General features: G+C 44.7%; 1 protein-coding gene across 1 annotated transcript in view; it reads right to left on the bottom strand.

The window, feature by feature from the left end:
• Positions 1-15,501, bottom strand: part of LOC119889892 (xaa-Pro dipeptidase-like) — a 48,153-nt gene extending 32,652 nt beyond the window's left edge. The window contains exons 1-5 of the mRNA XM_038700805.1: positions 15,324-15,501; positions 15,195-15,201; positions 14,951-15,073; positions 14,657-14,766; positions 11,990-12,079 (exon numbers count right to left, since the gene is read on the bottom strand). Coding sequence (XP_038556733.1) covers positions 11,990-12,079; positions 14,657-14,766; positions 14,951-15,073; positions 15,195-15,201; positions 15,324-15,501 — 508 coding nt within the window. The remainder of the gene's footprint in view (positions 1-11,989; positions 12,080-14,656; positions 14,767-14,950; positions 15,074-15,194; positions 15,202-15,323) is intronic.
• Between the last annotated feature and the right edge of the window lie 930 nt (positions 15,502-16,431).

Genomic DNA, 16,431 nt, shown 5'->3' with positions numbered 1-16,431 from the left:
CATAGTGTCAAAACTAAAATGGCAACTGAAAAACCTAAGTGGTAACTCTCCTTGCTCCTGCTCCTGCAGACTAACAAGGTGAGAGATAGCTATTGATGGCGACACACTACAAATGAATTGTGATAGGCTGATATATCATTACAATGTAATGACATGTAGCCATTGAGGCCAATAGCCAATAATCTCTAGTCTGTGAATGTGCTGTTGTCAAACTTAGATACATTAATTTCTGTAATATTTTAAACACCAGCAGCAAATAAAAAACTTATTGTTTCTTATATCACAGCAGATAGTCCAAAGTCATAAATACTCATTAGGAGATACTAAGAGTTAGTAGAGACTGGCAGATTAATGAGAATAAAGGAGCCTGTGTTTGTGCCATTGAAATCAGTTGATAATATGCCTAACCCTGCAGAACAAGCTCAACTGAAACTGAAACTTAAATGTTATTTACGCTTCGGAGGGGAATGGAGGGTAGAAGTTAATTGCGGATATATTGGGCATTGTATTCACACAGTAATGCGCCCTGTCCTCAGTGGTTTGCTGCGACAACTGGCTATTCATTTTGCTGTGACACTCCATCACCACAAAATAATTGCCTCTCCAGCCCTAGATAATATGAGATTAAAATATTAATATAATTTAGCCAGATAATGCATGCAAAAGTGTTTTTTTTCTTCTCATTTATGTCAAAATGTGAAAATATTGAAACGTAAACCAGTAGACTAGTAGATGCTGAATGCAGAAAGCTTTTCTTAAAAATCTTAAAATTTTTCTTTGTCTTGCTTCAACAGTAAACTTATAGCTTTGACTTTAGAACTGTTATTTGGACAACACAAGTCAGTTAAAGATGTAGCCTCTGGCTCTGGATATTGTGATTTTTCACAATTTCTGACATTTTATTGATCAAAGTGTTTTGCAGATTAATTGATAATGAAATAATAATTTGTTACAGCCCTACAAGTTAAATTATATATCGACATAATATAATATATAGTGTATCAGATATATACTTAACAAGATAAAATACAGCAAAACGTTACTCCATGGATGTCATTTAACAGAAAAAACAGAGCCAAGTAAAAAGCCCTGTATGTGTACATGGGCTACAATCTACATTCATCAGTCATGCCAAATGGACTGAGACGCCCAGCAGACATTTTCAGGAAAAGCTTAACTCAAAGATCATGATACAGTGACTGCAGAATATGAATTGCATTTCATTCTCAGCCTCATCCAAATCACACAGGTGACACTTTATGTCCTTCTTTGGGACTGAATGAAGGCATTCAGCTTCTACAGCTGAACACAGGATTCCAGAGAGCTCAAATAGACCTGTCTGCTCTGGTCAGGTCAAAGATAACATATTGCTCTGGGCTGGTATTTATCAAGCTTCTCAAAGTGCCATTTTAGTCTTAAGTGCTGAGAATTCATGAAATTTACTCCTACTTTTAAACTTAGGAATAAAAGCAAGTTATCTAATTTCTTAAAGCTAAGAATCACTCTTACTCTGCCAGTTATTTAAGAGAGCTCCAGAGGTCTCTCAAGTGGATAGGAGCTGCCTGTAGGGCTTGTGATGGCACTGTGGAGAAAGAGACATGCGTAGAAGAGAGGAAGAATTCTGACGACGCGCAGTTAATAAGACGGGGTCGGACAGCGCAGGCATAATCTTTGTCAGCGAGTTGGGGAGGGACGTCATCTCACCACTGACTATACACAGTAATGCGTTTTCAGCTAAACTGAAGGTGGTGATGACACTTTGTTTCTTTCACAGGACAAACACAGCAATGCTGATGATTTTGGCCATTCACAAGCCATCAATAAGCCGAATAGTCATGGAAACAATTATAGCACTTAGGCTACAACTCCGCACATTGTCACGCGTTTCATCGACTTCCCAACAACACCGTCCGTAATGCGACAGAAGCAAACACAGTTCATGCAAATAGTGGGCTTCACATGAGTAGTAGGTGCATTTGATGGCGCTCATTTAAAGATAAACTTTTTTATCTTTCATTTATTAATGTGTAGACCTATATCATAATGTATTCTCTTGAAAATTATTATTTTTTGAATGTGTGTTGAATATACAGTTTTTTTCAGTCGCTAACAAGCGTTTGTCCAATCAGTTGTCACATTTTCAAAACTCTAAACACAGTTAGCACAGCATCGGTCTTTTGTGGCCATACCATTCACACATTTCATGTCGTTTTCACACAATACGCAGTCAGTGAACACATTTCCACAATGCTTAAATTTTCTTAACAGACAAGCTATACCTCCCCACAAAATTATGGATTATTTTTGTAGTATTTACGAATGTTAACACACACCATCCCACAATAGCAAAAACAATATTCCAAACCTTAGATACAGTATAAAAACCTCTGTTTCTGCAATGATATCAGTTCGAAAACAATATATCTTGGCTGATAATAAACAAACATTCAAATAATTGACACACAGCTGATTTATGTTGGGTAAATTGGACCAACCACAGCTGATTCCAGTCTGGCTTAGTGGCAGGGTTTTTTTCTTCTATTACATTGACTTGACACATATATAAAAGGAGGACTTTGAGGAGTGATGTGTTTGGAAACAGAAACAGAAAAAGACAAACACTGTAATGTCTGGACGAGGAAGAGGAAGAGCAAGGGGCCCAGGGAGAAGAGCAGGCCCAGTGAGAGGTGCAGGAGCAAGGAGAGATGCAGGAGCAGTGAGAGGAGCAGGGCCAGGGAGAGGAGCAGGAGCAGTGAGAGGAGTAGGACCAGGGAGAGGAGCAGGAGCAGTGAGAGGAGCAGGACCAGGGAGAGGAGCAGGAGCAGTGAGAGGAGTAGGACCAGGGAGAGGAGCAGGAGCAGTGAGAGGAGCAGGACCAGGGAGAGGAGCAGGAGCAGTGAGAGGAGTAGGACCAGGGAGAGGAGCAGGAGCAGTGAGAGGAGCAGGAGCAGTGAGAGGAGCAGGCCCAAGGAGAGGGCAAGGTAGAGGTGTAAGAATGCGTGGTGGTGGCATTCCAAGGGCTCCAAGAACAGTAGTCAGTGATGAAATTCGTGAATTTGTTTCAGAGAGTTTTGGAATTGGAGGCCAACCAGGCCCCTCATGAATTCATTTACATAGATGAGGCAGGATTCAATCTGGCCAAAAGGCGTCGACGTGGACGAAATGTAATTGGAAAAAGGGCCACAGTTGATGTGCCAGGACAGAGAGGGGCAAACATTACCATGTGTGCAGCAATTGCAAATGCAGGATTACTCCTTCACAGATGTCAGGTTGGACCCTATAATACTGAGCGCATCCTTGCCTTTCTCAATGATCTCCACCAGCGCCTGGTTCCAGAGCAGGATCGGGAGGGTGAAAACATGAGGACCTTTGTAATTACCTGGGACAATGTGGCTTTCCATCATGCGCAAGCAATAACAACATGGTTTGAAGTTCACCCAAGACTGGTAAGTCTCTTCCTTCCACCCTATTCACCTTTCCTCAACCCCATAGAGGAGTTCTTTTCAGCATGGAGGTGGAAGGTTTATGACCATCAGCCACATGACCAGATGTCCCTCCTTGAAGCCATGGATGCTGGCTGCAGGGACATCACAGTTCAGGATGTTGACCAGGCCTAACCCTGAAGATCGCAGAGATTAGATACAGCAATTTTTTTTTTTTAGTTCCCCCAGTTTTTATCTGGACTTTTTGCTGTTGTTTTTTTGTTCAGAATGGTCTTGTGTGTTTCACGGATATTTTGTTCACTGTAAGAAATACTGTAAAACTTTTTCTGTTCTATCATACCGTGTTTCTACTGTACCTCCTGTAGTAAACAGTAAGGGAAAAAAAAAACGGATTTGCTTTTTACTGGAATGCTTTTGAATGTGAACATTACTGTGGACATACAGTTACCAACCAAGAAATTTAGAGTAAAAACGGTGGATTGCATGTTTTGCATGCAAATACCTGTAAAACTGAAACATAAAAGTCTATGTAGTTTTTGTAATGTCAACAATAGCCAGTATTTTGAAACCTGGTGTACTTTGATTGACTGCATGTACTTTGTGAAGTGAAAACAAGTGTCATTCTTTGACAGAATAATTTCATTTTGAGTCAGATTTCCAGTGTTTTGGTAAAGATAGTGTGTGCAGAGAAAAATGTGTTATATTTTGAAATAAAGAGTTAGTATATATTTAACAAAATGTGTTTTTGAGAAGAAAATTATCCATTTGGCCAATTGTGTTTTGTAGGTGTGAGTCTGTGTTAAGAGTTTAGAAAAAGTATCTGAAGTATGGGTAAGCGCTTGTTAGCGACTGAAAAAAACTGTAAGATTTAGTCCTACACTTCACTCAAATTAGGACCATGATGCCTGATAATTATCTTTTAAGCACAGCTTTGAGCCAAGAATTTTTTCACTCTTAAGTCAGTTCTTAGCAGTGTTCTTATGAGTAATTCTGAGAAGCCTGATAAATACGGGCCCTGGATGGTAAATGTGCTTAATAATACAGTATGTGTTGGACACATGTAAAAAGTAACCTGAGGCTGCCTTTATTCCTGCAGAGCCTACTTTCTTCTTTACCCCTATTTCTATCATTTACTATGGGTTGGTAAATCATCTTACTTTTTTTAGTGATTAGTTAGTTAGTAGTTATATTTATAGTGACAGTCTTATCCAGAATTGCAGCAGCGGACAGACTTTAGACATCTACAGCACCCAGACAGGAGAACGTAACAAGTGCAGCTCATGAATGCATCTTGCATCATGCATCTAGTTTATGTGGATCCATATAAAGTAGATGCATGATGTTAGAAGCTGGGGTAGGCAATTTATTTCAGACGCACTTTTGTTGTAGGGGAGAGCAGGGGCAAAGTACCATTTTTCAGAAAAACCTAATTTTAAAAGATTATGTTGTAGACAGTGATATATTTTTGCTGTGGTCACTAACTTCCAGGTGTGGTCTATCAATATCAAGTGTTATTTTGTATAAATGTAGAACGACTTCTGTATAATTTCACTTTAAACATAAGTGACCCTATCAGTTGGGTCGAAAGCAACACACAAGAGGGTCAAAAGTAACACATTTTTTTACATTTTCATTTTATTTATTATCTATTTACAATTATTTACAACTATTTACATCTATCTTCAAATGTTTCAAAAGTAACCCAACCATATACTTGTTCAAAATGTTTTTTATTGGCAATGTCAATCCATTTTATAAAACCTTTCTTCAACAATATGAACAATATGAAATTGAATGAATGAATGATGTAATATAACATAAACATGTTTTAATACATGCTGCAACACAGAGGAAGTCACCACATTAGCAGCAGGACAAAAGAAACACTTGTGGTCACTGTAGCGGGATGAAATTAACACTAAAGTAACAAGAGTTACTTTTGTCCCGACAGGAACTCCTAACATATAAACATGATTTATTTTTACACTGAAAAACTCTGACAGGGCAAATTTCAGGGTGTGTTAAAGCCCTAAATAACCTGTAGATTAATCATTACTGTGACACATGAAACGAGAGACACAACTTGTAATTCGAAAAACAGTACCGCTTCAGAAATTTGCTTGCCGTGCGCAGAAACAGTTCCCGAAGACGGCCGCGGTAAACAATGACGAAATCATGTGATATTTGGCAGCTCCATCAAGGGTTGTGTGCTGAAGGTGCTGTCACAGCTTGGACTGTAAATGCTTGTTACTTTCGTCCCGGTTTACCCCTATTTGTTGAAATTCTCTCTACATTTCGTTTGTATACTTTAAGAATCTAGCTGTTTCTTGCTAGTTTCTCCAAAATTGCCTACCACAGTTTTAATGAAACCAAAGATGAAAACAGTTGAGAACCAAAGGTGGTGTGCTTGATTCTCAAAAGGGTCTTGAATATTAACAAAAAAAATCATTGAGTCCTGCTTTGAGCTGACAGAAGAAACAGAAAGCAAACTAAGAAAGTCTACCTCAACCTTTCATTCTTTGATTTTAGTCATGTTGGATATGGTGTAATTCCATGTTTGAAGATGTAGTACCTTTTCCTCAACAGACCTTCAGCCTTCAAAGTGTTTTTTCTTTGGTGACAGTGACGATCTGGGCAACCAGTGAGAAACATAATGACTGTGTGACTGAAACTATTTTGAATACCATGAAATAAAAAATCATCTGTCATTCGTTTTTTTTTTCTTCCTTATTTGAGATTAGGAGGCATATTTGTAATCAGATCTAGAGATTTATAATTATAAAAGATGCCTGATTTCTTACATCCTTCCCATGTGTGTTTATAAGTGTACTATATATACCTTATGGAACAATCTTATGTAACAGTTTAAAAATGGAATTATGAAACAGCTAAATGCAATTTGAGTGAATCAAAGAAAAGAAAAAAAGAAAGTATCTTATCTGTGGGGTGAAGTTGTAGGAAAATGCTGTAGTTAATATTAAATGAATGTGGGGGTGGAAACCCTTCAGCAATGCAGCTGAGGACATTATCTACTTCATTAATCCCCACAGACCAGCACACAACACCATGTACTGTATGAACACTGTACTTAACGAATACTTACCTAGCTTACCAGCAAACAGTATTCGGGTATAGCATGATAACTGTCATTAATATTCATTCATACATTGCAAATGTCATTTAACTTTTCCTGAGGAACTACAGTTTTTTTTAGGTTCACAGCAGTCAAAGAGAGATGAGAATGACTTTGAAACATATCCTCCTCCTTGAAGCCTTTTGGGCTGATCACAAAGCTCCTCCAGAGTCTGTTTCTGGAAGGCAGCACACTCTAAAGTAGATGATTGGGAGTGATTCTGGTAGTTACTGACTGGGAATCAGCAGGGGGAGGAAATTCACGCAGCCTATCTTATCGTGCCTCCCACTCGCATCATTACTGGGCTCTATTGCTGATGATACTCCTTGCCCAGTAGCGCAATACCACACTGATCAACCATTTGCATGCCCTTGCTGGCTGCAAACCTATATAGTAAGTGCCCTGGCATGCCAGAAATCAAAAGAAAGCCATGACTTGTTATCTCGTTGCAGCTTTTCCCCGGCCTTTGCTGACGAGCCATATCTTCAGCTTTGAAGTCAGAGCCACTGGCAATGTCTCAAGCGCTGCTGCCATCAAGTGAGCGCCTCTTCATTAAATCCTTGAGCTGCTTCTAATTACTGGCTGTATCAGGAGGCCCTTGGTGCTGGGCACTGGGGCAGAGAACAATGTGCATGACACAAATCCCAAAAATCACAGGGGAGGCTGGGGACACAAGTCGCAGCAGACAAGGCAAACCGTCGATATCTCACTGCTACTCTATTTCAAGACTGAACTTTAAAAATGCGGTGTAACAGCAGCCATTAACACAGATCTTGCCATATATCAGTGAGCAAAGCAGCAACAGGAAATAGAAATAAAAACAGATGATGAGGTTATATGCATACTGGCTTTCTTTTTGTTGGCTGATGTTTCCAAGTCTGCAGCAAGGGATTGCGAGGTGGATTTCATCTGCATCTTTCATCCTGAAACTCTCAGTTCCCTTGTCACCTACTCTTCTAGCTGCTCTATTTATAACTTGTAACCATAACAACTGGTCTTTTCTCTTTGCCAAACGAAACGAATTCTTGTCACTAGGTGTCTTTGTGCTTCAGATGAAAAGAATAGTACGCCAAAACTTTCATCAGTGTTGTCAAAGATGACGTTCCTCTCACAACGCGTTAATGGTGGAAACCGCAGCAATTAGCAGGTATTTACATTATTATCTTATAGAACGAGCATTCCAGTGAAATCATTGCCTTTTGAATCCCAGGACCAAATCTGGAGCACTTTGTTCCTGCGTGATGAATAAATTGTCAGTGCTGAAGGGTGACTGAGAGAGATGAATCAGACTTTGAAGAAGAGCACAGGCATTGTTTTCTGCAAAGTTTCATCTACTTTGCATCAGGTTTTAAGACAGAGAAGAGCTGGCAGATTTAGTTTTAAAGCTCAGATCTGACGTTTCTTTCGATAAGGTTTTGATGGAAAGAAAAAAGAAAACAAGTTTGACGCATGTTTGAGAGTATGATTAACAAACAGGCACCTTGTGGTTTATGGTTGTATGGATTTTACACAATTGTTTTATCATTTTTACTGAAGCAACTCAGTCGCATGCGTGCGTAGACACACACACACACGCACTTCCCATCACGCAGGTTATGTTGAACAAAGTCTGAAATCACTCTGAGCTACAGTGTATGCAGCTGGGGAGTAGTCACGCAGAAACACAAAACAGTGACAGTACACCCTCTCAGGAGCTGAGGGTAACAGGCGTTTAGCTGACGAAGGGTGAAGCCAGTGTTTGACATCTCGCTGCTCCCACCATCCCAGATTATTTATTGAGCACTAATTGCTCCCAGAGGGACCAATCCCATGGTCATACCTAAATGAACCTGACCCAAGTGCATTGTGGGGTAGGGGTGAGATTGTTTCTAATGTTGCAGTCTCACAGGCAGACAGATCTGAGATCGACTCAACAACACGGGCTTTTGGAGGTGGGGAGCGGGTGAATCATTCATCCCCTTACTGAGAGCGGAAACCCAAACTGTTTATTTGCAAAAGCACTGATGGAAAATAAATAAACAACGCAATTTCTCTTGTGGTGTAACAGCAGGGTGGGGGATTAAAAATGATTATCAAAATCTTATTACTTCTGAATGTGCTCTGACCTTGTTTGTAATGTAATTTGGAGCGCCTTAAAAGATTATGATGAGATGAGTCACATTCTAGTTCCCAAATTAAGGAACAGAGTGGTCTGCAGAGGGTCCAGAGTGAATGTTATGCTAAAAACAATATTTCAGTCCGATTCAATTCATTTCAATGCCAGTACAAGGTTGAACGGTTAATGGCCAAATCTGTCACTCTAAACTTACTGGGACATCAGAAGTGTGAAGATACTGAGTTGAATTCAACAAGTTTTTTTATTTTAGATGATGCACGTACAGTACAAATTATCGGAGCATAGACCTAGACCACTGGATCAGTGCTGTCACTGATACAGACCTTATTAAATGGATTGACTCAGTGTTTAGTGCCAGCAATTCCTCCTGTTACCACGCAGTGAGGTACACTGAAGACGCTAAACATTTGTAACAAAGAGAACACTGGTATTAGATCAATACTCTGTATCAGCTGATTTGTTGAGGTAACACGTGAGAGAAAGTCAAATAGGTGCAGCCCTACTTCAGTCTATCTATCTAAATCAAATTAGTAAGTTTCTCAACACTGCATTTGCTATAAAAATTCACTTTTAAAAATCCTGCCTGAAATTAACTGACAACTAACTGACAGCACCACGGCCACTTTCTGGCTTTATTTATGTCGTTTTTAACTGAGACCCAAGGTGTCTGCATTTTATAGTCTGAACCTTTTATACTGCACTCACAGCATATTAAAAATGTTTCATCAAGTACCTCTAAACGACATGTGTTTACGTTCAAGTGACCTCTAGCTGGAATCATGACTCTAGTCCAAAAGAGCAAATCAAGTGACGGTATTATAGAGTGAAAGAGTCTGCAGAGGGAGGAGGTTGGATGGATGAATGGTTCAACAAAATGTTGAACTAACAAAGAAGACAGCTGTTTATTACCTATTATACATACAGTAAGTGTTTATTTTAACCATGACCACAATTGTTCCCTCACTGTAACTACTGGTTATTATTGTGACATCATGATCTCAGCCTGACCTTCAACCAAACTGTTTTTGTGTCTAAACCTTGAGATTGTAACATCAAATAACTGATTTATTTTTCAAGAGCGATTTCTATTGTTTTTTCCCCATTTATTTGTAAACTCTAAAAGTGTTTACCTTTCTTTTGAGGAAACAGAATTTTTTCTTCTTCTTATCAAAAGCATCTGGGGTATAGTGCAGACCAGACATCTGATGACAGAAATTCAGCCTGCCATCAATTTAGGGAATAATAGCTCTAATAGTTTTACAGCCTTGTACCCTTCCACAGGTGCACACACACAATGAGTTCAATCATATATTCACCTCCACAGAAAGGTGATGATGTCACTATTCACCCACTGCTTTTAAGAAAATAAAAATAAAATAGTGCAGACCTCTCCATTTTTTATGTTTGACGCCATTGGTCAGCACTAAATCCGTTAGAGAGCGAGGTTATAACTCCATTATTTACATTTGTAGGGCATTTGGAGTAAAAAGAGACAGGTGATATAACAAAACATGTTCTCAGCAGAGCTAATGATACCTGAAAAATAACTCATTTTGCATTTAATTAAGCTTTTTCAAGGACAAATGGTATGTATTTCTGAAGCTGAACCGGGGGAGGGTCGCTGCGGCATCTGCTTTCTCCTGTTATCTAAGAACTCATTGTTTGCTTGCTGCAGGTTAATAATCTCCACTTTTAATTATATCAGCCTAAAATGGAGCAGCTTCCAAAAATCTTGCATTTTCCTTTTCATTTGATTTCATTTCTCTCAATGCTCTAAGAATCACTACAGCAATAAGCACAGAGGATACACAAACAGGATTACTTAGTGTGGGCATGCTAAAAATCAATTCAATACTGTTTCAGTTGTGGAAGCCAGTAAACATGATTTATTTCTCTGACAGCCATGCATACTGTACGTAAGCCTTTTAAAAATATTTAGCCAATTTTACAACTGAAATATCCCTTCATTCAACATATGGTAAGTGTATCAATGTATGGTAAGTACATATAAGCCACAATCTGCTTCTTTCATAAAGCACAAGCATGTCATATATTTGTTATTACAATGCTAAGACATTAAAAATAAATGTTGCAGTGGGTATACTGGTGATCAATGTGTTACTGTTTTTTCAGAATAAAGAGGCTCTTTCTTTGCAATACAAAACATCCTCGAAAAACCAACAATGACTTTACAGTAATCCCATATTTCTCTGAGCTATCTGACACCACAAAAAAATCTGTGTACATTACTTCATTCTGATAGCAATCATAATTCTGTCCATTAGTGTTAGTATTTACAGTGTAGCCTCCTTCAGGGTTATGAACATGGACTATAACTGGAATCCTATATTTGCGATAGCAAATATCTTTTGGATAATATTGTGCCCAAAAAGTGTTGCATGTCAACTTTTTTGACTGTGTGGGAAAACCTAATAAAACAATGCAAATGACAATATTAGCTGGGTTTCTGAGGCATTTACCACCCACTTTATTCGAGGGAACTCGAAATGCGTCGGTGACGACACTACGGGAACGCCTCTGGGCGTGGCAGGGCTGAACTATGAATGAAACTACTCCAATCCTATTGGTGTTACTAGAACGGTAGTGTGTGACGGTGTAACCGGAGGGGTATATAAGCACGCCGGCACACAGGACACATTAGCTCTTTCTATTCAGTAGGCACTCTGGCTATGAGATCCATGGCGGCTTTGGTGGCTACGGAGCGCCATCTGTGGCTCAACCTCTCGGGCATCCAGGGGAGGGAGAGGGCTTTCCTCCTGGATGCGCCCCTCTCGCCTACTGGCCTGTTTGGTGAAGCAGTGGATGCTGTAGTCAACAGGTTCCAGCACGGCAAAAACTCAGGGGGAGGCGTTTGAGCTCCCCCGCCGGTCAGACTCCAGGACCGCGACGGTTCAGAAAAGGCGGACGCAGACTTCATCCAGTACCTACCGCCACAGCCAGAAGTAGAGCGTCGCTTCACGGGATCCCCCACAACCAACCTGGAACACAAGACAGCGCTCTCGCCCACAGCCCCCCGAGAAGACGGATCTGAGGACCGTCATTCAGTCTCGGCGGGCCCGGGGGAAGAGGTCCTGAGACTTTGAGTAGGGGGACACACCGCCTCCTCCCCCTTCCCCTGAGAGAGGCCGATCGAGGTCCCCTCTCTCATGGTGGTTCCAGCAACAGGCGTTGTTTCTCCCACCGATTCAGCGCTCGGGACGCACTAGTCACCAGCAGGCCCTCACCGGTCTGTCCGCCCCAAGGGCCGGCAGCCGGAACACGACTGGGCTCACAAACCGTGGTTCACCGGCGAGTTTTCCCTGGCAGTCCTCCGCTTCAGGGCGCCACCGGGGTTCGCCCCCCCCAGATTCTGTGGGGTGGTCGGGACTGCAGTACACGCAGAAGAGAGCCAGGTGTTGGGACAGGAAGTCCGCCCTCTGCTAAGAAAAGGGGCCATAGAACTCATTTCCCTGCCGGTCAGAGAAGCCGGCTTCTACAGCCGATACTTCCTGGTTCCCAAGAAGGACGGAGGATTGCGTCCGATTTTGGATCTGCGGTCCCTGACCCAATCTCTGAGGAGATTCAGGTTCAGGATGCTTACCATCCCTGCCATCATCAGTCACATCCAATCCGAGGATTGGTTTGTCACAATAGATCTGCAAGACACTTATTTCCACATCTCCATCCGTCCATCTCACAGGAAGTTCCTGAGGTTCGCCTTCGGGGGCACGGCTTACCAGTATCGGGTTCTTCCGTTCGGCCTAGCACTCTCTTCCCACACGTTCACCAAATGCATGGATGCAGCTCTGGCCCCGTTGAGGCTCCAGGGCATCCGCATACTGAACTACATCAACGACTGGCTCGTCCTGGCCCAGTCTCGAGAGTTAGCGGTTCGGCATCGAGATGTTGTCCTCGCCCACCTTCAGCATTTGGGGCTGCGGCTCAACGCGAAGAAGAGCGTGCTGACGCCCACCCAACGGACTACGTTCCTAGGGGTGGTGTGGGACACGATCTGTCTTCCGCACGCGTCGAGTCCATTTTGTCCACAGTGACCAGAGTGCAGTTAGGCCGCGCCATCACTGTAAAACACTTTCAGAGGGTGTTGGGTCTCCTGGCAGCAGTGTCCAGTATAATACCTTCTGGGCTACTGCACATGAGAGCCCTGCAGTGGTGGCTAAAATCCAAGGGATTCTCTTCGAGGGGAAATCCGCTCCGTCTGATACGGGTTACGAGCGGGTGCCTTCGTTCCCTGTCTGTATGGAGGAAATCTTGGTTCCTGTCCCAAGGTCCCGTGTTGGGAGCGATCTGTCACCGAACAATTATTTCAACAGATGCCTCACTCATGGGATGGGGCGCGGTCATGGACGGCCGCTTCGCGAGAGGCTCCTGGGAGGAGCATCATTTCTCTTGGCACATAAATTGCCTGGAAATGTTGGCAGTTTTCAGAGCTCTGAGGAGTTTTCTGCCCGCCCTCCGCGGTTGCTACATCCTTGTCAGAACCGACAATACGGCAGTGGTGGCCTATTTCAATCACCAGGGGGGTCTGCGCTCGCGCCCGTTATGCAAACTGGCACATCAGATCCTCCTGTGGTCCCAGCAGAGACTGCTGTCCCTCAGAGCGATGTACATCCCTGGGACCCAGAATGAAGGAGCAGACCTGCTGTCGAGACAGGGGCTGTTCCTGTTGTCAGCCTCACTCGTCGTGTCTCCCTGTTTCCCTGCTCGTTTTGGATTTTGATTTTCTGTTGGACAAGCTTTGTTTTGGACTTAGTCTTTCAGCCACTCAGTCTGTAAGTGTGCTCGCTTTTTGTTGCCCTTAAATAGATCTCTGAACTGCACCTACTAGCCTTCGTGTCCTGCGTTTGGGTCCTCCAACCTGCTCAACCCTGCCTTCACCTCAAAACCGTGACAGCCGAGGCTGCGTCTGTATGCGTTTCCCCCAGTCGCTCTGCTCCCGGGGGTTCTGGAGCGGGTCCGCCAGGACATAATATCGGATATAATATCGCTCCTCGAGGGCCCACCCTGGCAGGTCCCTCTGAGGAGAGACCTGCTGTCCCAGACGGAGGGCCGGATCTTTCACCCGCACCCTGCCCTGTGGCAGCTATGGGTCTGGCCCCTGAGGGGGCGCAGTTCCTAGAGGCGGGCCTGACGACAGGAGCAGTCGAGACGCTGCTCAGCTCCAGAGCCCCGTCCACGAGAAGGATGTGTGGCCTAAAGTGGAATGTGTTCACCACCTGGTGCAGAGAACGGTCGGTGGACCCAGTTACCTGCTCGTTAATTGTGATACTGGAGTTCCTCCAGCACCGTTTCTCCGCTGGCCTCTCCCCGTCCACGCTCAAAGTGTATGTGGCTGCCATTGCAGCATTCCACGCCCCTCTGAGTGATGGGCCCTTGGGGAGGCTTTCACTGGTCGTGCGCTTCCTCCGTAGAGCCAGGAGGATGAGACCCGTGACTCGTTCCAGGGTTCCCACCTGGGACCTGGCAGTGGTTCTCAAAGCGCTGGCTGAGGTCCCCTTCGAACCCCTGGAGTCGGCTGAGGCCAAGCACCTGACCATTAAGATGACCTTTCTCCTCGCTATCACCTCTCTGAGGAGGGTGGGGGATCTCCAGGCACTTTCGATTTCTCCCCAATGCCTGGAGTTTGCCCCGGGGAGGGTCAGGGCCATCCTGCACCCTTGTCCAGGTTATGTCCCTAAGGTTCCGGCCAGACCGGCAGGGTCCACGGTACTGCAGGCGTTTCATCCCCACCTCATGTGATGACGGAGGACGGGAGACTTCATCTGCTCTGCCCTGTCAGAGCACTGAGTATTTACACTCTGAGGTCTTCCCAGTGGAGGAAAGCAGACCAGTTGCTGGTGTGTTTCGGGTCCCCCAAGGCTGGGCTCCCTGCTTCTAAACACACCATCAGCAACTGGATTGTTCAGACTATTTCCCTGGCCTATCAGGTGCGCGGTTTGCCTTCACCTACGGGCAACACCGTGCAAATGTCGTCCACCATCATCCCGCTGTGCAGCACCACAGATGAAGAGACATTTCTTGTAGAGTGTGCTCTGATGCTCTCTGTGGAAGCCTCACTGCAGGACAGATAAGCCTGCAATATGGCCTCACACAGCCAATGAGATAGGCACTGTGCTGATAGAGGGAGACCCAGAGACTATTCTCAGGCACTGGCAATGGCGCCAGGCATCCATGCACACAACATAAAATTACAGTGTGCACACTGGACAGAGGAGATGGGATACAGCTTCTTCCTCTTACCTGTGAGGAGGACGGAAGAAGCCGGCCAGAGTAATCACCCTCGACCTGAAGGAGTTTGTTATGCTTTTGGGCCTGAAGGCAGGGTTAGGATGCAGGACAGCGGAGCGGCCGTCTCCCTGAATTCTAAGACGAGGGAGCCACAGAGAGGGCAGCCAGATCGCTGACTCTCTTGGCAGATGTCAGTGCCAAAAGCAGTGTAGTTTTGGCGGAGAGAAACTTCAGCTATAGGGGCTCGAAGTCCGACTTCGGAGCTGCAAGACGTGAGACACAGAGTCACCAAAACCTCAGCAGGAAAAAATGGCGGCAGTGAAGGTTTTCACTGTACTGAAAGCCAGCACTCTGTCCATCAGAAGCTGGAGGAACAAAAGCATACAGGGCAGCTGGCAGGCCACGCGGTCCAGACCCTGAGCCGCGCAACAGCGCTTAAACTTAGTCCACTTAGTGGTGTACGAAGACCGGATGGACGCTGCTCTCGCTCCCTGAATGGTATGTATCACCTCTTGTGAGAAACCCAGCCTCTCAAAGCACAGCCACTCAGCAGCCAGACCCATAATGGCTCCTGATCGCACCCCCTGCTTGGGAGAGAGCGTCCCTGCACCACGGGAGTTTCCATGGGTGGCCCGACAGCAGCTGCTGTAGGCAGGAAAACCAGTATGCCTTTGTGCGCTCTGGCACAACCAGGATCGCTTACAGGCTTTTTCCCTGCACACAGTCCAGGAACTGGGGGATGATCCAGACCGTTGGGAAGGTATATAGCAGTTTACTGGGCCACAGAGGGTGCGTAACAGTGTCCAATCCCAGCGGGGGAGCTCAGTTCAGTGAGAACCACAGGGCGCACTGAGCATTCTCTCATGGGCACCACCTCTGCCTTACCGAATCTGTTCCAGCCTGTGGCCTCGGCTGATCAGGCTGTCCATCCATCTGTCCATGAAGCATGAGCTGTGCGACTCCACTCTATTGAGCAGTGGACATCATGGTGTCAACCAGGGTCCGCAAAGGTGAAACGAAAAGCCCTTCCGAGCTAACCGGTGCCTCAACGAGCTCCCTCCTGGTGGGCTCGGGAATGCTGCAGCCAAAGGATATGGTACGTCTGGGTCTGCCAGACACCGATCCCGACATTGGAAACTCTGGATGATGGACAGAAGCTCCTTAAGGAGACCACAAACTGATAGCAGAGAGCTGGCGGCAGAGAAGTAAACCTGTGGTCCTGCAGAAGTACCCCCTCGGTGCTGAAGTCACAGTGTCCGGTATCTGGCGTCTTCCATGGGCTGGAACGGAGTGAGGGGAGAGCTGCACGGGGACCCATGGATGGAAGGAGTGGAGTCGTCCGACTCCCTCCTCTTCTGGAATCAGGAAGTCCAGGGCTTCAGCTGCCACAGCTCCTCGTCCTGCACGGTGCTGCTGCTTCTCCTCTGGATAGAGAAGAGCAAAGTATGGGCAGCTCGCGCCAGGGGGTGCTATCGATTTGCATTAAGGTAGCA

Source organism: Micropterus salmoides, unplaced genomic scaffold (genome assembly GCF_014851395.1).
Source record: "Micropterus salmoides isolate LMB-PRFRI ecotype aquatic unplaced genomic scaffold, ASM1485139v1 Ms_hic_scaffold_6, whole genome shotgun sequence".
Taxonomy (NCBI): Eukaryota; Metazoa; Chordata; class Actinopteri; order Centrarchiformes; family Centrarchidae; genus Micropterus; species Micropterus salmoides.
Note: the sequence above shows the minus strand (reverse complement) of the source record. Positions and strands in the feature narration are given on the sequence as shown.